The sequence below is a fragment of the Tachyglossus aculeatus genome, chromosome 14 (genome assembly GCF_015852505.1).
Source record: "Tachyglossus aculeatus isolate mTacAcu1 chromosome 14, mTacAcu1.pri, whole genome shotgun sequence".
Classification (NCBI taxonomy): domain Eukaryota; kingdom Metazoa; phylum Chordata; class Mammalia; order Monotremata; family Tachyglossidae; genus Tachyglossus; species Tachyglossus aculeatus.
Genome location: NC_052079.1, coordinates 1434910 through 1458494, shown reverse-complemented (window position 1 = coordinate 1458494; position 23585 = coordinate 1434910). Strand labels below are relative to the sequence as shown.

The following is a 23585-nucleotide window of genomic DNA, read 5'->3' as shown; positions in this document are numbered from 1 at the left end:
CCTCGTGACCAAGTTTGGACCCCCCGGGCCGCCGTCCCGGAAGTGGGGCCTAGCTCGCCTTGGCCGAGCCTGAGCAGACCAAAGCGACTCCATTTTCCTGCCCGGGTTGGGCCCCTGCTAAGTGGGGGAGGACTGGGTTGGGGATGGGCTGCCGCCCGTTCGTTCAGTCATCATTCATTCAGTCGTATTTGGTGAGCTGTTACGGTGTGCGGAGCACTGCGCTAAGCGCTTGGCCATGGCCCAGAGGGGAGTGTGGCTCCTTAGCCACGAACAGGGCACCTCGCAGGGCGGCTCCGTCAGGTTCTCCAGGTAACGGGGCTGGGGGCAAGCCCGGGACCATCATAATCACCTTCTCATCATCATCATCATAAAAATAGCATTTATTAATAGCATCATTCTTTTAGACTGTGAGCCCACTGTTGGGTAGGGACTGTCTCTGTATGTTGCCAATTTGTACTTCCCAATTGCTTAGTACAATGTTCTGCACATAGGAAAAGGTTAGCATTTATTAATAGCATTATTCTCTTAGACTGTGAGCCCACTGTTGGGTAGGGACTGTCTCTATATGTTGCTAATTTGTACTTCCCAAGCGCTTAGTACAGTGCTCTGCACATAGTAAGCGCTTAGCATTTATTAATAGCATCATTCTTTTAGACTGTGAGCCCGCTGTTGGGTAGGGACTGTCTCTATATGTTGCCAATTTGTACTTCCCAAGCGCTTAGTACAGTGCTCTGCACATAGTAAGCGCTTGGCATTTATTAATAGCATTATTCTTTTAGACTGTGAGCCCACTGTTGGGTAGGGACTGTCTCTATATGTTGCCAATTTGTACTTCCCAATTGCTTAGTACAGTGTTCTGCACATAGGAAGCGCTTAGCATTTATTAATAGCATTATTCTTTTAGACTGGGAGCCCACTGTTGGGTAGGGACTGTCTCTATATGTTGCCAATTTGTACTTCCCAATTGCTTAGTACAGTGTTCTGCACATAGGAAGCGCTTAGCATTTATTAATAGCATTATTCTTTTAGACTGGGAGCCCGTTGTTGGGTAGGGACTGTCTCTATATGTTGCCAATTTGTACTTCCCAATTGCTTAGTACAGTGTTCTGCACATAGGAAGCGCTTAGCATTTATTAATAGCATTATTCTTTTAGACTGGGAGCCCGTTGTTGGGTAGGGACTGTCTCTATATGTTGCCAATTTGTACTTCCCAATTGCTTAGTACAGTGTTCTGCACATAGGAAGCGCTTAGCATTTATTAATAGCATCATTCTTTTAGACTGTGAGCCCACTGTTGGGTAGGGACTGTCTCTATATGTTGCCAGTTTGTACTTCCCAAGCGCTTAGTACAGTGCTCTGCACATAGTAAGCGCTTAGCATTTATTAATAGCATTATTCTTTTAGACTGGGAGCCCACTGTTGGGTAGGGACTGTCTCTATATGTTGCCAGTTTGTACTTCCCAAGCGCTTAGTACAGTGCTCTGCACATAGTAAGCGCTTAGCATTTATTAATAGCATCATTCTTTTAGACAGTGAGCCCACTGTTGGGTAGGGACTGTATATGTTGCCAATTTGTACTTCCCAAGCGCTTAGTACAGTGCTCTGCACATAGTAAGCGCTTAGCATTTGTTAATAGCATTATTATTTTAGACTGTGAGCCCGCTGTTGGGTAGGGACTGTCTCTATATGTTGCCAATTTGTACTTCCCAAGCGCTTAGTACAGTGCTCTGCACATAGTAAGCGCTCAATAAATACGATTGATGATTAAGCGCTTACTATGTGCAAAGCATTGTGGCTCAGTGGAAAGAGCCCGGGCTTTGGAGTCAGAGGTCATGGGTTCAAATCCCGGCTCTGCTAATTGTCAGCTGGGTGACCTTGGGCAAGTCTCTTCACTTCTCTGGGCCTCAGTGACCTCATCTGTAAAATGGGGATGAAGACTGGGAGCCCCACGTGGGACAACCTGATCACCTTGTAACCTCCCCGGCGTTTAGAACGGTGCTTTGCACATAGTAAACGCTTAATAAATGCCATCATCATCAAAACAAATCATCATCATAATAATCATAATCTTCCAGACTGTGAGCCCGCTCATCGTCATAATAATCACAATCTTCTAGACTGTGAGCCCACTGGTGGGTAGGGACCGCATCTCTATAATAATAATAATAATAATGGCATTTATTAAGCGCTTACTATGTGCAAAGCACCGTTCTAAGCGCTGGGGAGGTTACAAGGTGATCAGGTTGGCCCACGGGGGCTCACAGTCTTCATCCCCATTTTACAGATGAGGTCACTGAGGCACAGAGAAGCTCAGTGACTTGCCCAAAGTCACACGGCTAACAAGCGGCCGAGCAGAGATTTGAACCCATGACCTCTGACTCCCAAGCCCGGGCTCTTTCCACTGAGCCACGCTGCTTCTGGAGTAGGGACCAAGCTAATCGGGTTAGACGCAGTCCGTGTCCCACGTGAGGCTCACAGTCAAATCTCCATTTTCAGGTGAGGTAACTTGAGGCACGGAGAAATTTGGGGACGGGGACTGTGTCTAACCTGATTATCTTGTATCTACCCCAGTGCTTAATCAATCAATCAATCAATCAATCATATTTATTGAGCGCTTACTGTGTGCAGAGCACTGGACTAAGCGCTTGGGAAGTACAAGTTGGCAACGTAACACATAGTAAGTGCTTAACAACTATTATCTCCTGGGAAAATCCATAGAGCGGGGAATGCTCGGATGTAGCGAAACATCATTATCATCATCATCATCATCAATCGTATTTATTGAGCGCTTACTATGTGCAGAGCACTGTACATTCAGAAGTGTCTTGGCTTTTACATTCATTCATTCAGTCGTATTTATTGAGCGCTTACTGTGTGCAGTAGAGAGAGAAGCAGCGTGGCTCAGTGGGAAGAACCCGGGCTTTGGAGTCAGAGGCCATGGGTTCAAATCCCGCTCCGCTACCTGTCAGCTGTGTGACTTTGGGCAAGTCACTTAACTTCTCTGTGCCTCAGTTACCTCATCTGTAAAATGGGAATTAAAACTGTGAGTCCCCCGGGGGACAACCTGATCACCTTGTAACCTCCCCAGCGCTTAGAACAGTGCTTTGCACGTAGTAAGTGCTTAACAAATACCATTATTACAAGCGCTTGGTACAGTGCTCTGCATATAGTAAGCGCTCAATAAATACGATTGATGATGATGCAGAGCACTGTACTAAGCGCTTGGGAAGTCCAAGTTGGCAGCAGGTAGAGACGGTCCCTACCCAACGGCGGGCTCACAGTCTGGAAGGGGGAGCCGGGGAACAAAACAAAACACACAAAAAATAGAATAAACGTGTCCAAATAAAATAGAGTAATAAATTCAGGCGCTGTGGGGAGGGGAAGGAGGTAAGGGGGGGATCCCCCCATTATGCTGCTGCCCGGATTATCTTTGTCCAGAAACGCTCTGGACATATTACTCCCCTCCTCAAAAACCTCCAATGGCTACCGATCAATCTGCGCATCAGGCAGAAACTCCTCACCCTGGGCTTCAAGGCTGTCCATCCATCCATCCCCTCGCCCCCTCCTACCTCACCTCCCTTCTCTCCTTCTCCAGCCCAGCCCGCACCCTCCGCTGCTAATCTCCTCACTGGGCCTTGTTCTCGCCCGTCCCGCCATCGACCCCTGGCCCACGTCATCCCCCGGGCCTGGCATGCCCTCCCTCTGCCCATCCGCCAAGCTAGCTCTCTTCCTCCCTTCAAGGCCCTGCTGAGAGCTCACCTCCTCCAGGAGGCCTTCCAGACTGAGCCCCTTCTTTCCTCTCCCCCTCTCCATCCCCCCGTCTTACCTCCTTCCCTTCCCCACAGCACCTGTATATATGTATATATGGTTGTACATATTTATTACTCTATTTATTTATTTATTTATTTTACTTGTACATTTCTATCCTACTTATTTTATTTTGTTGGTATGTTTGGTTCTGTTCTCTGTCTCCCCCTTTTAGACTGTGAGCCCACTGTTGGGTAGGGACTGTCTCTATGTGATGCCAATTTGTACTTCCCAAGCGCTTAGTACAGTGCTCTGCACATAGTAAGCGCTCAATAAATACGATTGATTGATTGATTGATTGATTATGTCCGATGCTTTGCTCCTGAGCGGCAGCGATCCTTGTAACCCACTTTGGTTTCGCCAACGCAGAAGGTATCCCACCGTGGAAAGGCGAGCCCGAGGCTTCAACGGAGCGAGCTACGTGCCCTTACCCGACGACGGCCCCTTCCTCCGGGCCCTGCTTTTGGAACTCCGCCTGACGGGCGACGAGAAGGACTACGTGGAAAGCCAAGATAGCTGCTCCCGTATCCCCAAGACCTCGGTTTACGGGCTTCCCCTCGGAGAAGGAGAACTCTGGCCCGTTGTGGCTTTCCAGAAAAACGGCCTGATCTACGTCTCCGTGCCGCTAGTCGAGGGACCCCTGGTCCCGCGGCCTCCTCTCGTCGGCATCAGCGGCGTCTCCCAGGCCTTCGCTCTCCTTTTCGGGCTTCTGGATTTCCTGAATTCCAGCCCGAAGACCGAAGCCGAGCTGGCCGCGAAAGTGGGGCAGTTGCCCTCTTTACTCATGCGGGCTTGTCCCTTTGGCACTTTGGTAGATGACAACTTGTCGGGTCTGCTGGAGAGCCCCGGCCTCGCGTCGGTCAATCCCACCCGAAAGCAACCGGCGTGGAGGGCCAGCGTCTACAAAGGAAAAGCCCAGGTTACGATCGGTGTTACCGAAAAAGTCAAATCCATGCAGTACGACAAGCGAGATGTAGCGGACATCTGGCAGGTCTATGGAACGGTGACTTGTAAGGTGAGGTGGCCCCTCCGTTTCCGTCGCCGACGCGGAGAAGCAGCGTGGCTCGGTGGGCAGAGCCCGGGCTTTGGAGTCAGAGTTCATGGGTTCAAATCCCGGCTCCGCCACTTGTCAGCCGTGTGACTTCGGGCACGTCACTTCACTTCTCTGTGCCTCAGTTTCCTCCTCTGTTAAATGGGGATTAAGATTGTGAGCCCCCCGTGGGACAACCTGATCACCTTGTAACCTCCCCAGCGCTTAGAACAGTGCTTTGCACATAGTAAGCGCTTAATAAATGCCGTCAATGCCAACAGTGACCCACTGTTGGGTAGGGACTGTCTCTATATGTTGCCAGCTTGTACTTCCCAAGCGCTTAGTACAGTGCTCTGCACACAGTAAGCGCTCAATAAATACGATTGATTGATTGATTATTATTATTATTATCAGCAGGAGAGATGGATTCACACAATTGCAGCTTCACAGGATCACACCGGGCTCCGAGTCTTACTGGCTATTTTACAGACCAGTATGCGCTTGTCCTTGGGCAAGTCACTTCACTTCTCTGTGTCTCAGTTACGCCATCTGGAAAATGGGGATAAAGACTTGTGAGCCCCACGTGGGACAACCTGATGACCTTGTATCTACCCCAGCACTTAGAACAGTGCTTGGCCCATAATGAGCGCTTAACAAACACTGTGATTATTATTATGAGGTAACTGAGTCACAGAGAAGTGAAGTGACTTGCTTAAGGACACACAGCAGACAAGAACCCAGGCCCACGCTGTACCCATTAGGCCGTGGTGCTTTTCCGTTGTACTTTCCCAATCTCTTAGCACAGGGCATCGCGCAGTAAATAAACACATTAATCAATCAGTCGTATTTATTGAGCGCTTACTGTGTGCACAGCACTGTACTAAGCGCTTGGGAAGTACAAGTTGGCAACATTACACACGACTGCCACTATTAATCAATCAATCAATCAATCGTATTTATTGAGCGCTTACTATGTGCAGAGCACTGTACTAAGCGCTTGGGAAGTACAAATTGGCAAAACATAGAGACAGTCCCTACCCAACAGTGGGCTCACAGTCTAAAAGGGGGATACAGAGAACAGAACCAAACATACCAACAAAATAGGATAGAAATGTACAAGCAAAATAAATAAATAAATAAATAAATAGAGTAATAAATATTACAAACGATGCCCTTAAATCCAAGCTGGCTTTGAGCTTCGTCTGTATATGCTGTATATGACAGAAACTTGGGTGAATGTTACTTTTCTTGTCCGCCTCTTCCATTTTCCACTCGGTCTTCTAGGAGGTAAAATTGACTAATCTCTAAATTGGTATCTGAAGTCATTCGAAAGGCTTTTTGTTTTTTAAATGAGCCGATGGAACATATCACTCCTGCCGGGCACCCTTTTCAGGGTAAGGATTAGGAAGAGCGTAACAGTGATATTAATACATCAGTCAGTGATTAAACGGCACGTTAAATAATGATCAAAAATTAAACCCTTGAGAGTCAACATTCTGCAGAGGCAGTTAAATAACGTTTTAAAATGCTTCAGTTTCTCCAAGTCGACTTTGGTCATTTAAAATGTTTTACCCTAGGGATCGAAACGTAACTGCTATTCCTCTGTATCTGTGGGCTAGAAATCAAAGTAGCACCTAGAATATAAGGCAAGATTGAATAAGATTGAATTCATTCATTCATTCAATCGTATTGAGCGCTTACTGTGTGCAGAGCACTGTACTAAGCGCTTGGGAAGTCCAAGTTGTCAACATATAGAGACGGTCCCTACCCAACAGCGGGCTCACGGTCTAGAAGATTGAATGAATGAAGTACCTTTCTGCAAACTGACAATTTGTTCTTTCATGAGGAGAACTTAAAAATCCTGTGTATTCTTGGGGTTTTCTGTAATTTAATCGCCTCTATGAGCAGTGGCAGTTTTGAGGCTGTAAAGGATAATTTAGTGCTCAAAGTAATAAGCCTTTTTTAAAACGATGGCTCAAAAATGCTGGTGTTTCTAATAAAACTCCAAGAGGTAGACTGCTTCTTTTCACTGGCATCAGATCTCGCTGGGGAAGCAGCGTGGCATAGAGGGTACAACCTCAGCCTGGGAGTCAGAAGGACCTGGGTTCTAATCCCGGCACCACGTGTCTGCTGTGCGGCCTTGGGCAAGTCACTTAATTTCTTTGTGCCTCAGTCACCTCATCTGTAAACTGAGGATTAAGACAGTGAGCCCCCGTGGGACAGGGACTGGTTCCAATCCGATTAGCTTGTATCTACCCCAGCATTTAGTACAGTGCCTATGCGCTTAACAAATTACCACAATTATTATTATCTCTAGAATGTTCTATTTTTGAAAAGGAAGAAGAAAGAAAAGTCTCCTAAGGTGCAGCATGCTCATTTACTTATCATAGACCCTAATTTTCAGCTCTGCGGTCAGTATTTGGAGAAGCAGTGTGGCTCAGTGGAAAGAGTCCGGGCTTTGGAGTCAGAGGTCATGGGTTCAAATCCCGGCTCCACCAACTATCAGCTTTGTGACTTTGGGCAAGTCACTTAACTTCTCTGGGCCTCAGTTACCTCATCTGTAAAATGGGGATTAAGACTGCGAGCCCCCTGTGGGACAACCTGATCACCTTGTACCCTCCCCAGCGCTTAGAACAGGGCTTTGCACATAGTAAGCGCTTAATAACTGCCATTATTATTATTATTTTCCAGTTCAGTGAGATTGGACTAGTGGAAATAGCATGGCCTTGGTTTCTAGTCTTCTGCCAAGTAGTCCGCTAGGCTCTCTAGGCCTCAGTTTTCTCTTCAGAAAAATGGGGACGGGAGTGTCTGCCTCTCCTTCCTCTCCTCCCTCACAGGGATGTTGAGAGGATAAAATGAGATACAGCATTTGCAAATGCTTTGGAAAAAAATTCTCTGCAAATTCAAGGCATTATCACCATCGTTATTATCAACAAGCATGCCGAAATTCCCTTTATTTGTAATGGTATTGATTACCAGGTTTGGGACGGCTTACCAAAAAGGATTCCCTCGCAAAAGAACTACGCTAGTCATAATTAAAGAGTGATGAGCTAGCTCATTAAGCCCTTAAAGACAGTGGATGATGATTCAGTGATTTGGAGGAGGAAATTATGTTTAACTATCTCATACAATAATAAGAGTAATTTTGGCATTTGGTAAGCGCTTACTATGTGCCTGCTGTTGGGTAGGGACCGTCTCTATATGTTGCCAACTTGTAATAATAATAATAATGTTGGCATTTGTTAAGCGCTTACTATGTGCAAAGCACTGTTCTAAGCGCTTGGGGGGATACAAAGTGATCAGGTTGTCCCACGTGGGGCTCACAGTCCTAATCCCCATTTTACAGATGAGGTAACTGAGGCTCAGAGAAGTTAAGTGACTTGCCCAAGGTCACACAGCAGACATGTGGCGGAGCCGGGATTCGAACCCATGACCTCTGACTCTAAAGCCCATGCTCTTTCCACTGAGCCACGCTGCTTCTCTACTTCCCAAGCACTTAGTACAGTGCTCTGCACACAGGAAGCGCCCAATAAATACGATTGGATGAATGAATGAATGTGCCAAGCACTGTTCTAAGCGCTGGGGTAGATACAAGATTATCAAATTGACGAGGGGCTCACAGTCTTAATCCCCATTTTCCAGTTGAGGTAACTGAGGCACAGAAGTGAAGTGATCTTGCCCAGGATCACACAGCAGACAAGTGGCGGAGCCAGGATTAGAACCCACGACTTCCGACCCCCCAAGCCCGGGCTCTTTCCACTGAGCCATGCTGCTTCTCATCATATCACTCATCATCATATCATATCATCACATCCCTCATCATCATATATCATCACATCATATCATATCTCATCATAGCAGCGGGTTTGAATATTTGAGTAAACAAACTTTACGTAGATGGCATGAATAGGTTTCTGTGAGGTTCCTATTGCAGTTTCTTAAAGTGCCAAAGTCCATGTGACCGCCTTATTTTAAATGACCTGCCTTCGAACAGCTCTTTTTATTTAAAAATTCATGCAAAAGCGCCGTACTAAGCACTTGGTTGAGTTCGATATTACAATAAACAAATGGGTCCCCCGCCCACCACAAGATTTTTTTTTTTATGGTATTCGTAGCTTTGAGTTTCCAAAGCATCATCATCATCATCAATCGTATTTATTGAGCGCTTACTACGTGCAGAGCACTGTACTAAGCGCTTGGGAAGTACAGATTGGCAACATATAGAGACAGTCCCTACCCAGCAGTGGGCTCACAGTCTAAAAGCATCGTTTGTTAATACCGTAGGGGATTGGGAAACGAACATAAATGGGGAAGGAATCGACGCTGGGAGTCACCGCTGCGGATGAGTCTCCATAACCCGCGGGGGCCATCGGCACGATCGTTTTCCCAGCGCGGGCAGAGCAGTCACTTTCCGTCTGTTTGTTCGCAAGTGCGACCTGGAGGGCGTCATGCCAGCTGTCACCGTCAGCTTGAATCTGCCCGGCAACGGTTCTCCCCTCCAGGACGTCCTGGCCCACCCGTGCGTGACCTCCCTGGACTCAGCCATCCTGACCTCCAGCAGCGTGGACGCGGGGGACGATTCCGCCTTCGGCGGGCCGTACAGATTTCCATTCACTCCTCCTCTCGAGCCCTTCCACCTGTGCCACTACACATCTCAGGTAGGACGGCCGGGGCCTTCGGTCAGCGCGGACTGCGTGCTAAATGCTGGGGAAGAGAGGATGCGGTCCGGTCAGGCGGGGGGCCCGTGGTCTTCGGGGGCGGTAGAAGAGGGTTTCAATCCCCATCCGCGGCCCTGGGAAGCTCGGTGGTTTTCCCGACGTCACACCCCAGGCAAGTGGCCGGTATTGGGACCCAAGTCTCCTGACTCCAGGTCCGTTTGGCCCTCCGGCTTCTTCAGATAGGAGCCTTCTTAAAACGGGTGGTTCAGCCGATCGATGCTATTTATTGAGCATCTGCTGCGCAGAGCACAGAACTAAGCCCTTGGGAGAGTACAGTACAGTTGGGAAACGTCCTTCCTCTCAAAGACAAACCCTGAAATTACTTGCAAGGAGGGGGAAGTTGCAGAGTTAAAGAACATGCGCCAAAATGCTAAGGGATGGGGAGAGGAATCGGGGGAGTGAGCCCACCAACTATTTAGCCGGCGCGGTTCGTAGCCAAGTACGGGAGGGAATGATGGATCCTAAAATCCGATCGCCTCCAGGAAGTCTTCTCTGACTTATCCCCCTACTCTAGTCTTCCATCTCTTGTCACGTATGCACTTTAAATCATCATCATCATCAATCGTATTTATTGAGCGCTTACTGTGTGCAGGGCACTACTAAGCGCTTGGGAAGTCCAAGTTGGCAACGTATAGAGACAGTCCCTACCCAACAGTGGGCTCACAGTCTAAAAGGGGGGAGACAGAGAACAAAACCAAACATACTAACAAAATAAAATAAATAGAAATGTACAAGTAAAATAAATAAATAAATAAATAGAGTAATAAATATGTACAAGCATATATACAGGTCCCTGTTCCTTAAGCACTTTGATAGTTCCCCCCACAGGTCTTATGTTGAAATCGTTTTACTCTGTTGATTCCCCTACCCGTCATTCATTTTGGCGTCTGCCTTCACCGCTAGATTGTAAACTCGTTGAGGGAAGGGTTCGTAACTACCAGCTTTAGTGTATTGGACCCTCCCAAGCATTTAGTATAGTGCTCTGCCCACAGTAAGCCCTCAATAAATACCATGGACCAGCTGACTGATATATCTGATTGTTTTCTAAGCCAGAAAATGTAGATTAAATATGGAGGTGCAGAGGTTTCCTGAAAGCACTTTTGACTTCCAAAGTCTTCAGGTCTATCATCATTACTTCTATCATTATTAATAATAATTATTAGCATCCTTAATAATAATGGTGATGATAATTGTGGTATATGTTAAACACGTACTGCGTGCCAAATGCATTCAAGTCTATCGTCGTCATTATCATTATTAATAATTACTAGCATCCTTAATAATGGTGATGATAACTGTGGTATATGTTATCCTTAATAATAATGGTGATGATAATTGTGGTATATGTTAAACACGTACTGCGTGCCAAATGCATTCAAGTCTATCGTCATTATCATTATTAATAATAATTCTCAGCATCCTTAATGATAATGGTGATAACTGTGGTATATGTTAAACTTGTACTGCGTGCCAAATGCATTCAAGTCTATCGTCATTATTATCATTATTAATAGTAATTATTAGCATCCTTAATAATAATGGTGATGATAACTGTGGTATATGTTAAACACGTACTGCGTGCCAAATGCAAAGTCTATCGTCATTATTATTATCATTGTTAATAATTATTATTATTACCCTTAATAATAATGGTGATGATAATAATTGTGGTATATGTTAAACGTACTGCATGCCAAATGCATTCAAGTCTGTCATTATTATCATTATTAATAATTATTATTATCCTTAATAATAACGGTGATGATGATAATTGTGGTATATGTTCAACACATACTGCGTGCCAAATGCATTCAAGTCTGTCATCATTACTATTATCATTATTAATAATAATTATTATTATCCTTAATAATGGTGATGATTATTGTGGTGTATGTTAAACACATACTACGTGCCAAAAACTGTGCCAAGCATTGCGGTAAATACGCGATAATCTGATCCCACATGGGTATCACCGTCTCAATACGAGGGAGAATGGGTACTGAATCCCCATTTTGCACATGCAGAGAAGCAGCGTGGCTCAGTGGAAAGAGCACGGGCTTTGGAGTCAGAGGCCATGGGTTCGAATCCCGGCTCGGCCACATGTCTGCTGGGTGACCTTGGGCAAGTCACTTCACTTCTCTGAGCCTCAGTTACCTCATCTGGAAAATGGGGGTTAAGACTGTGAGCCCCACGTGGGACAACCTGATCACTTTGTATCCCCCACCCCAGCGCTTAGAACAGTGCTTTGCACGTAGTAAGCGCTTAACAAATGCCAACATTATTATCATTATTATTAAATGAGGGAACTGAGGCACAGAGAAGTGCTCTGCACATAGTAAGCGCTTAACAAAGGCCGTCATTATTATCCTTCTAGACTATGAGCCTACTGTTGGGTAGGGACCACCTCTAGATGTTGCCAACTTGGCCTTCCCAAGCGCTGAGTCCAGTGCTCTGCACACAGTGAGCGCTCAATAAATACGACTGAATGAATCATCATCATCAATCGTATTTATTGAGCGCTTACTATGTGCAGAGCACTGTACTAAGCGCTTGGGAAGTCCAAATTGGCAACATATAGAGACGGTCCTGACCCAACAGTGGGCTCACCGTCTAAAAGGGGGAGACAGAGAACAAAACCAAACATACTAACAAAATAAAATAAATAGAATAGATATGTACAAGTAAAATAAATAGAGTAATAAATATGTACAAACATATATACAGGTGGTGTGGGGAAGGGAAGGAGGTAAGATGGGGGGGATGGAGAGGGGGATGAGGGGGAATGAATGAGTGAAGTGTCTTGCCCAAGGTCACAGAGCAGATGAGTGGTGGAACCGGGATTAGAACCCAGGTCCTCTGATTCCCACGCCTGTTGTCTTTCCACCAGGCCACGGAGCCTCCTCCAAATTCTGGAGCAAGACTATATTTTACAATCGGTTAGCTTTTGTTGTATTTTGGGGGGAATGATTCCCAAATGGTTATTAAAACCTGTTCGCTCTTTCAGGTGCCCGTCCCCCCAATTCTGGGATTTTACCAGCTGAAGGAGGAAGAAGGGCAGCTAAAACTGGCCGTTCACTTGAAACTCCACGAGAGTGTCAAAAATGGCTTTGAATACTGTGAAGCTCGAATTCCTTTTTACAACAGGTCAGAGACTGGCGGGCCGGGCGTTTCAGGGGCCGCTTTAGGGCCATTTTCATTTTCATAGATGTGACTGAATGAAAGTTGGCTTCTGCGTTTAGTACTGTGTTCTGCACACAGTAGGCGCTCAATAAATATGATTGAATGAAAGTTGGCTTCTGCGTTTAGGACAGTGCTGTGCCCACAGTAAGTGCTCAATAAATATGATTGAATGAAAGTTGGCTTCTGCGTTTAGGACAGTGCTGTGCCCACAGTAAGTGCTCAATAAATATGATTGAATGAAAGTTGGCTTCTGCATTTAGGACAGTGCCGTGCACACAGTAAGCGCTCAATAAATATGATTGAATGAAAGTTGGCTTCTGCGTTTAGTACAGTGCTGTGCACACAGTAAGCACTCAATAAATATGATTGAATGAAAGTTGGCTTCTGCGTTTAGTACAGTGCTGTGCACACAGTAAGCACTCAATAAATATGATTGAATGAAAGTTGGCTTCTGCGTTTAGTACTGTGTTCTGCAAACAGTAAGCGCTCAATAAATATGATTGAATGAAAGTTGGTTTCTGTGTTTAGTACAGTGCTGTGCACACAGTAAGCGCTCAATAGATATGATTGAATGAAAGTTGGCTTCTGCGTTTAGGACAGTGCTGTGCACACAGTAAGCGCTCAATAGATATGATTGAATGAAAGGTGGCTTCTGCATTTAGTGCTGTGTTCTGCACACAGTAGGCGCTCAATAAATATGATTGAAAGAAAGTTGGCTTCTGTGTTTAGTACAGTGCTGTGCACACAGTAAGCGCTCAATAAATACGATTGAATGAAAGTTGGCTTCTGCGTTTAGTACAGTGCTGTGCACACAGTAAGCACTCAATAAATATGATTGAATGAAAGTTGGCTTCTGCGTTTAGGACAGTGCTGTGCACACAGTAAGCGCTCAATAGATATGATTGAATGAAAGTTGGCTTCTGCGTTTAGGACAGTGCTGTGCACACAGTAAGCGCTCAATAGATATGATTGAATGAAAGTTGGCTTCTGCGTTTAGGACAGTGCTGTGCACACAGTAAGCGCTCAATAGATATGATTGAATGAAAGTTGGCTTCTGCGTTTAGGACAGTGCTGTGCACACAGTAAGCGCTCAACAGATATGATTGAATGGAAGTTGGCTTCTGCGTTTAGGACAGTGCTGTGCACACAGTAAGCGCTCAATAAATATGATTGAATGGAAGTTGGCTTCTGCGTTTAGTACAGTGCTGTGCACATAGTAAGTGCTGAATAGATATGATTGAATGAAAGTTGGCTTCTGCGTTTAGTGCTGCGTTCTGCACACAGTAGGCGCTCAATAAATGATTGAATGAAAGTTGGCTTCTGTGTTTAGTACAGTGCTGTGCACTCAGTAAGCGCTCAATAAATATGATTGAATGAAAGTTGGCTTCTGCGTTTAGTGCTGTGTTCTGCACAGTAAGCGCTCAATAAATATGACTGAATGAAGGAATAAGCCCTTGACTATTCATTCATTCATTCAATTGTATTTATTGAGCGCTTACTGTGTGCAGAGCACTGTACTAAGCGCTTGGGAAGTCCAAGTTGGCAACATCTAGAGACGGTCCCTACCCAACAGTGGGTTCACAGTCTAGAAGGGGGAGTCGGAGAACAAAACATATTAACTCGGAGGTGGCTGACCCAGCCTCTTTCACTGATCACCTTGTAACCTCCCCAGCGCTTAGAACGGTGCTTTGCACATAGTAAGCGCTTAATAAATGTCGTCTTTATTATTATTTCAGTTGTTACTTGTGTTTCAAAAGCCCACCTCTCGTGTTGTCTTTCAGGGGACCAGTCACACACCTGGAATCCAAGGTTAGCTCCGGCCAGCTAGAGCTCTCTCGAGAGAAAAATTCCCTGATTTGGATCCTCGGTGAGCTGCCTGCTGGCTTTTTTTTTTTTTTTCCTTCCCTTTTCCTTTCTTTTTTCCTCCTCCCGTCCCCTATGGTCAACTCCAGAAAATTTAAAACGGCCGAACGACGGTATGGTAGAGCGTGAGCTGCCCCGTGGGCGGGGAGCCCCTGACGTCTCCAGGTCGAATTGAGCAGCGTGGCTCGGTGGAGGGAGCCCGGGCTTTGGAGTCAGAGGTCGTGGGTTCAAATCCCGGCTCCGCCACTTGTCAGCTGGGTGACTTTGGGCAAGGCGCTTCACTTCTCTGGGCCTCAGCTCCCTCATCTGGAAAACGGGGTCGAAGACTGTGAGCCCCCCGTGGGACAACCTGATCACCTTGTAACCTCTCCAGCGCTTAGAACAGTGTTTTGTACATAGTAAGCACTTAATAAATGCCATCATTATTATTATTATTTGGAGTCAGAGGTCGTGGGTTCAAATCCCGGCTCCGCCACTTGTCAGCTGGGTGACTTTGGGCAAGGCACTTCACTTCTCTGGGCCTCAGTTCTCTCATCTGGAAAACGGGGGTGAAGACTGTGAGCCCCCCGTGGGACAACCTGATCACCTTGTAACCTCCCCAGCGCTTAGAACAGTGCTTTGCCCATAGTAAGCGCTTAATAAATGCCATTATTATTATTATTATTTGGAGTCAGAGGTCGTGGGTTCAAATCCCGGCTCTGCCATTTGTCAGCTGGGTGACTTTGGGCAAGTCACTTCACTTCTCTGGGCCTCAGTTCCCTCATCTGGAAAACGGGGGTGAAGACTGTGAGCCCCCCGTGGAACAACCTGATCACCTTGTAACCTCCCCAGCGCTTAGAACAGTGCTTTGCCCATAGTAAGCGCTTAATAAATGCCATTATTATTATTATTATTTGGAGTCAGAGGTCGTGGGTTCAAATCCCGGCTCCGCCATTTGTCAGCTGGGTGACTTTGGGCAAGTCACTTCACTTCTCTGGGCCTCAGTTCCCTCATCTGGAAAACGGGGGTGAAGACTGTGAGCCCCCCGTGGAACAACCTGATCACCTTGTAACCTCTCCAGCGCTTAGAACAGTGCTTTGCACATAGTAAGCGCTTAATAAATGCCATCATTATTATTATTATTTGGAGTCAGAGGTCGTGGGTTCAAATCCCAGCTCCGCCACTTGTCAGCTGGGTGACTTTGGGCAAGGCACTTCACTTCTCTGGGCCTCAGTTCCCTCATCTGGAAAATGGGGATGAAGACTGTGAGCCCCCCGTGGGACAACCTGATCACCTTGTAACCTCTCCAGCGCTTAGAACAGTGCTTTGCACATAGTAAGCGCTTAATAAATGCCATCATTATTATTATTATTTGGAGTCAGAGGTCGTGGGTTCAAATCCCAGCTCTGCCACTTGTCAGCTGGGTGACTTTGGGCAAGGCACTTCACTTCTCTGGGCCTCAGTTCCCTCATCTGGAAAACGGGGGTGAGGGCTGTGAGCCCCACGTGGGACAACCTGATCACCTTGTAACCTTCCCAACTCTTAGCACGTAGTAAGCGCTTAATAAATGCCATTATTATTATTATTATTGAGTACAATCCGCTGCAGCCAGCGGGCGCCGGATAAACACCGTTTCTCCCACATTTCTCTTTTCAGGTCAAAAGTTCCCCAAATCGTTGGAGGTTTCTCTGATGGGAACCGTGGCTTTCGGTGCCACCGCGAACCAACAGAAGCAGCCGATCGACCCGATCTGCACAGGGGAAACGGCACACGTCAAAGTAAGCGGCGGCGTATTCGTGTCGGAGCGAGGACGGCTATCAATCAATCAATCAATCAATCAATCGTATTTATTGAGCGCTTACTATGTGCAGAGCACTGTACTAAGCTAGACTGTGAGCCCACTGTTGGGTAGGGACCGTCTCTAGATGTTGCCAACTTGGACTTCCCAAGCACTTAGTACAGTGCTCCACACACAGGAAGCGCTCAATAAATACGATTGATTGATTAGGAGATCGAAAAACCTTAAATCTGTCACACCCGAAGACGTTCGCCGTCGTCTACCCGATGTCTCCTTTGCTCTAGGAGAACTGAACGTTAGCCCTTCGACTTCCCTGGGGCTTTGTTTAGTGACTTGCCCAAGGTCACCCGGAAGACAGGTGGCGGAGCCGGGATTTGAACCCAGGTCCTTCTGCGTCCCAGGCTCGGGTTCTGCCTCATAGGCCACGCTGCTTCCTTTCTCCCTCCCCAGTTAGAACCGCTACATGTTGCCGACTTGTACTTCCCAAAGCGCTTAGTCCAGTGCTCTGCACACAGTAGGCGCTCAATAAATACGACTGAATGAATGAATGAATGAATTAGAAGATCACGACGGTTAGGGATCCGCTTTTCCTTCATTTCCCGAATTATCCAGAGTGCCCAGTCCGGCGCTCTGCTCTAGAGTCACGGCTGGAATTGAGACTTGACCGTGAACATTGTTCATCTCTGCCGTCTCCGGCTTCCCAGCTTTGGGGATCGGCCACCTCCTCAAATGCTCTTGCCAGGAGAGAGGGAATCGGAATCCGAATAGTGAAGATCAATCAATCAATCGTATTTATTGAGCGCTTACTGTGTGCAGAGCACTGGACTAAGCGCTTGGGATGTACAAGCTGGCAACATATAGAGACGGTCCCTACCCAACAGTGGGCTCACAGGCTAGAAGGGGGAGACAGAGAACAAAACCAAACATACTAACAAAATAAAATAAATAGAATAGATATGTACAAGTAAAATAGAGTAATAAATATGTACAAACATATATACATATATACAAGTATATATGTATATAGATAAGGGTATTGCGTGGCTCAGTGGAAAAGAGCCCGGGCTTTGGAGTCAGTGGTCATGGGTTCAAATCCCGGCTCCGCCAACTGTCAGCTGGGTGACTTTGGGCAAGACACTTCACTTCTCTGGGCCTCAGTCACCTCATCTGGAAAATGGGGATTGACTGTGAGCTCCCCATGGGACAACCTGATCACCTTGTAATAATAATAATAATAATAATAATAATAATAATAGCATTTATTAAGCGCTTACTGTGTGCAAAGCACTGTTCTAAGCGCTGGGGAGGTTACAAGGTGATCAGGTTGTCCCGTGGGGGGCTCACAGTCTTTAATCCCCATTTTACAGATGAGGGACCTGAGGCCCAGAGAAGTTGTTAGAGAAGTTAGAGAAGCAGCGTGGCTCAGTGGAAACGAGCCCGGGCTTTGGAGTCAGAGGTCATGGGTTCAAATCCCGGCTCCGCCAATTGTCAGCTGTGTGACTTTGGGCAAGTCACTTAAGTTCTCTGGGCCTCAGTGACCTCATCTGTAAAATGGGGATTAAAGACTGTGAGCCCCACGTGGGACAACCTGACCATCTTGTAACCTCCCCAGCGCTTAGAACAGGGCTTTGCACATAGTAAGCGCTTAATTAATGCCATCATTATTATTATTATTATTAAATGACTTGCCCCAAGTCGCACAGCTGGCAAGCGGTGGAGCCGGGATTTGAGCCCATGACCTCTGACTCCAAAGCCCGGGCTCTTCCCACTGAGCCGCGCTGCTTCTCAAACCTCCCCAGCGCTTAGAACAGTGCTTTGCACATACTAAGCGCTTAATAAATGCCATCATTATTATTATTATTATTGTTTAAGCGTTTACTGTGAGCCAAGCCCTCTGCTAAGGGCTGGGGCAGACACAAGATCGTCAGGCCGGACACAATCCCTGCCCCAGTTGAGAGTCACAGTCTAACGGGAGGGAGAGCGGGTACTGAATCCTCATCTTACAGGTGAGGAAACTGAGGCCCGGATTAGTTGTGTGAATTGCCTGTGGTCACACAGCAGATTAGATCCTTGGTCCTCTGAGGTCCAGACCCGTTGCTCCATCCATGTTTTCTCATTTCGAAAATGGGAAAAGCTTCCGTTACGCAGTACGGCACCAACCAGAGCTGGCACTTCCAAAGCCCTATTGGTCAGTGGTACGGAAAGCACTGTACTAGGCGCTCGGGAAAATAGCCTACGACAATATAACAGACTTATTCCCGGCCCACAACAACTTGTACGTATTTTCTATTTATTTTGCTAATGCTGTGCATTTAGCTTTAATTCTATTTGTTCTGACGACGTGACACCTGTCCACATGTTTTGTTTTGTTGTCTGTCTCCCCCTTCTATTCATTCAATCGTATTGAGCGCTTACTGTGTGCAGAGCACTGTACTAAGCGCTTCTAGGCTGGGAGCCCGTTGTTGGGTAGGGACCGGCTCTATATGTTGCCAGCTTGTACTTCCAAAGCGCTTAGTACACACAGTAAGCGCTCAATAAATACGATTGAATGAACAAGCTTACAGTGTAGAGGGGGAGACAGACATTAATCTAAGTCCATAAATTGCACTAAATTATAGAGTATTAATAATAATAATGTTGGTATTTGTTAAGCGCTTACTATGTGCAAGGCACTGTTCTAAGCGCTGGGGTAGATACAAGGTAATCAGGTTGTCCCACGTGGGACTCACAGTCTTCATCCCCATTTTCCAGATGAGGGAACTGAGGCCCAGAGAAGTGAAGTGACTTGCCCAAAGCCACGCAGCTGACAAGTGGCAGAGCCGGGATTGGAACCCACGACCTCTGACTCCAAAGCCCGGGCTCTTTCTACTGAGCCACGCTGCTTCCCCCAACAACTGTGGTATTTGTTAAGCTCTGGGAATCAGAAGGACCTGGGTTCTAATCCCAGCTCCACCACATGTCGGCTGGGTGCTCTTGGGCAAGTCACTTCACTTCTCTTCCCTTCAGAGAAGCAGCGTGGCTCAATGGAAAGAGCCCGGGCTTTGGAGTCAGAGGTCATGGGTTTGAATCCCGGCTCCGCCACATGTCTGCTGTGTGACCTTGGGCGAATCACTTCACTTCTCTGAGCCTCAGTTCCCTCATCTGCAAAATGGGGATGATGACTGTGATCCCCACGTGGGACAACCTGATCACCTTGCATCCCTCCTAGTGCTTAGACCAGTGCTTTGCACATAGTAAGCGCTTAACAAATGCCATCATTATTATTATTATTATTATTATTCTCTGGGCCTCAGTTGTGTCATCTGGAAAATGGGGATTAAGACTGAGCGCCCCATGCGGGACAAGGACCGTGTCCAGCCCGATTCGCTTTTTTCCATTGCGGTGCTTGGCACATAGTAAGCACTTAACGAACACCACAATCGTTGCTATCACAACTGCATTGTGTAGAAGCGTCGTTGAGCAAGCGCCAAATTTGTTGCATTGTAACAAACATTTCAGAACAGTTGTACCGAAGAGTAGTCTGGTTTGATTCCGCTTTTCTGTTTCCTCCTAGCTCTATTTTAGAATCCCAGACTACACGCTCACCGGGTGTTATGCGGACCAGCACTCCGTCCAAGTCTTTTCTCCGGGAAAACCCAAAATAAATACGTGTAAGTTGCCAAGTTGTCGCCCGCCGAAGCTCGGTTCTGTCATTACACTGGTTTTCGCTGTGTATTTTGGCTAGAACGCTGTGCTTAGGTAACGCACACTTCCATTCACACGAGCATGTTTCAGTCTGGTGTATCAGAGTATTGAAGGAAGACTGGGAGCCCACTGTTGGGTAGGGACCGTCTCTATATGTTGCCAACTTGGACTTCCCAAGCGCTTAGTACAGCGCTGTGCACACAGTAAGCGCTCAATAAATACGAGTGATTGATTGACTGATTGATTGAAGACGTCATTTGCATACAAATGACGGAAAAGGCGTGTACCGCAGCGTGAATTTTAGTTAGTTTGGGTTCTTCGAGAACCTTATTATTCGGAACATTATTATTATTATTATTATTATTATTATTATTACATGTATACCTACCTAACACATTCACATACTAGACGAAGGTGATCGGGGTCACTGACTGATCCTCTATGCGTGCCTTGATGCCCAGAGGACAGAGCGAAAACTTTCTTCCCTAATTTATTTATTTCTATTAACGCTAGTCTCTCCTGTCGGACTGTAAGCTCACTATGGGCAGGAAACGTGTCCACCAACTTTATTATAGTGAACCCTCCCCAAGGGCTCAGAACAGCGCTGTGCACACAGTAAGCACTCAATAAATGACTGATTGGGATTAAAACTTTCCGCCTCCCTCCTTCCCACTTCCTTCCCCCAAACCAGCCATTTAGGAGAACTGAGTGTTCTTATTTACTAACTGGAAACGGTGAAGGGCAGCCTAAATTGGTGATTAATTGGGACAAAGTTCATCTCACTAACTTGTATTCATTCAGTCGTATTTATTGAGCGCTTACTGTGCGCAGGGCACTGTACTAAGCGCTCGGGAAGCCCAAGTTGGCAACATCTAGAGACGGTCCCTACCCACCAGCGGGCTCACAGTCTAGAAGGGGGAGGCAGACAACAAAACAAAATGTATTAACAAAATAAAATCAATAGAATAAATATGTACAAGTAAAATAAATAGAGTAATAAATATGTACAAACATATACACATATATACAGGTGCTGTGGGGAGGGGAAGGAGGTAAGGTGGGGGGGGATGGGGAGGGGATAATGATGGTATTTGTTCATTCATTCAGTCGTACTTATTGAGTGCTTACAGTGTGCACAGCACTGTACTAAGTGCTTGGGAAATCCAAGTTGGCAACATATAGAGACGGTACTTCCCAAGCGCTTAGTCCAGTGCTGTGCACACAGTAAGCGCTCAATATGATTGAATGAATCTCACTAAAGATAAATTCACAGTCTCCTTCAACCAATCAGTTGTATTTATGGAGCACTTATTGCTTGCAGGATACTGTACTAAGCTCCTGGGACAGTACAATCAATCAATCAATCGTATTTATTGAGCGCTTACTGTGTGCAGAGCACTGTACTAAGCGCTTGGGAAGTCCAAGTTGGCAACATATAGAGACGGTACTTCCCAAGCGCTTAGTCCAGTGCTCTGCACACCGTAAGCGCTCAATTCGATTGAATGAATCTCACTAAAGATAAATTCACAGTCTCCTTCAACCAATCAGTCGTATTTATGGAGCACTTATTGCTTGCAGGATACTGTACTAAGCTCCTGGGACAGTGCAATCAATCAATCGTATTTATTGAGCGCTTACTGTGTGCAGAGCACTGTACTAAGCGCTTGGGAAGTCCAAGTTGGCAACATATAGAGACGGTACTTCCCAAGCGCTTAGTCCAGGGCTGTGCACACAGTAAGCGCTCAATATGATTGAATGAATCTCTCTAAAGATAAATTCACTGTCTCCAACCAGTCGTATTTATGGAGCACTTATTGCTTGCAGGATACTGTACTAAGCTCCTGGGACAGTACAATATAACAGACACATTCCCTGCCCACAGTGAGCTTACAGCCTGTGAAGAGTAACTCCTGGGTTATATTGCACGTATTTCATTCAGACTGTATTATCGAAACATTGCTAGTCGAAATACGTTTCTGTTGTGGTGCTTGCGTTGATTGAATCCCGAGTCTTACCAATTTCAGAGCAGAATCTTCAGATCTGTAAGCTCGTCGTGGGCAGGGAATGTGTCTTCCATCTCTTTTGGAGTGTATTCTCCCAATCAGTCATTTATTGAGCGCTTACTGTGTGCACAGCGCTGTTCTGAGCCCTTGGGGAGGGTTCAATATAATAAAGTTGGTGGACACGTTTCCTGCCCATAGTGAGCTTACAGTCCGACAGGAGAGGCCAGCATTAATAGAAATAAATAAATTAGGGAAGAAAGTTTTCGCTCTGTCCTCTGGGCATCAAGGCACACATAGAGGATCAATCAGTGACCCCGATCAAGTTTGTCTAGTATGTGAATGTGTTACGTAGGTATACATATAATAATAATAATAATAATAATGATGCCATTTATTAAGCTCTTACTATGAGCAAAACACTGTTCTAAGCGCTGGGGGAGTACAAGGTGATCAGGTTGTCCCACACGGGGCTCACAGTCTTAATCCCCATTTTACAGATGAGGTGACTGAGGCTCAGAGAAGTTAAGTGACTTGCCCAAGGTCACACAGCAGACATGTGGCAGAGCCGGGATTCGAACCCATGACCTCTAACTCCAAAGCCCGGGCTCTTTCCAGTGAGCCATGCTGCTTCTCTACATGTACACATATACCTACCTAACAAACAGATAAAATATATATGATCAAAGTCAGAAGGACCTGGGTTCCGTTCCCAACTCCGCCACTTGTCTTCCGGGTGACCTTGGGCAAGTCACTTCGCTTCTCTGGGCCTCAGTTACCCCATCTGGAAAATGGGGATTACGACAGTGAGCCCCATGTGGGGCCAGGGACTGTGTCCAATCTGATGGAGCCTGTATCTGCCCCAGCGCTTAGTAGTGCCGGGCCCGTAGGAGGTGCCTAACAAATACCATAAAATAAAGGTGACATCCACTAAGTTTTTTGGGTGGGCCAGCCAGGTGGTAAAGCTAGAGCCAGGGAGATCAGTATGGAAAGTGGCGGCCTTGGAATCAATCAATCAATCAATCGTATTTATTGAGCGCTTACTGTGTGCAGAGCACTGGACTAAGCGCTTGGGAAGTCCAAGTTGGCAACATCTATAGACAGTCCCTATCCAACAGTGGGCTCACAGTCTAGAAAGTGGAAGCCAATTAAACCACTTTAAAATGTTTCCCAGATACTGAAAGAGTCAGGACTCTCAGAAGTTAGTGATAGGTTTGGATCTTAATAAATAGAAGAGGTCGCTAATTTCGGCCACATGCTTTTCCGTCAGTCTGGGCTTCATATTTTGGAAGCGCCAGGCCACATCCTTGATATCTTAAAGTCCTCTAGTAAAATAAAGCAGTTAATGTATGTTTTTCTCTTTTTGACTTTTTAGCCCGGGAACTGATATCCTCTGATTACTACATCTGGAATTCCAAAGCCTCTGCACCAGTAGTTTACAGATCATTATTTTTGTAACAGTCTCCAGCTGACAGAGAAATTAGACATAAACAATGTAGTAAAAAATAAAAATCAATCATCTTTTA

General features: G+C 46.2%; 1 protein-coding gene across 2 annotated transcripts; it reads left to right on the top strand.

Moving 5' to 3' along the window:
• The first annotated feature begins 39 nt into the window (after positions 1-39).
• Positions 40-23585, top strand: AP5M1 (adaptor related protein complex 5 subunit mu 1). Of its 2 annotated transcripts, none has more exons than XM_038756876.1 (8): positions 40-309; positions 4177-4822; positions 9340-9495; positions 12560-12699; positions 14517-14602; positions 16234-16355; positions 19929-20025; positions 23435-23585. In XM_038756876.1, the coding sequence occupies exons 1-8, from the start codon at positions 236-238 to the stop codon at positions 23515-23517; spliced, it is 1404 nt and encodes a 467-aa protein (XP_038612804.1). In that variant the 5' UTR covers positions 40-235; the 3' UTR covers positions 23518-23585. The 2 variants fall into 2 exon arrangements, with proteins under 2 accessions (XP_038612804.1, XP_038612803.1); XM_038756875.1 differs by having other exon boundaries at positions 41-309; positions 9268-9495.

Excerpts from the sequence above, each read along its gene's own strand:
- AP5M1 (XM_038756875.1), top strand. The coding sequence starts at position 236 with ATGGCCCAGAGGGGAGTGTGGCTCCTTAGCCACGAACAGGGCACCTCG. Across the intron at positions 4,823-9,267 it reads ATGGAACGGTGACTTGTAAG|TGCGACCTGGAGGGCGTCAT; the intron begins GTGAGGTGGCCC and ends TTTGTTCGCAAG. Across the intron at positions 16,356-19,928 it reads GGGAAACGGCACACGTCAAA|CTCTATTTTAGAATCCCAGA; the intron begins GTAAGCGGCGGC and ends GTTTCCTCCTAG.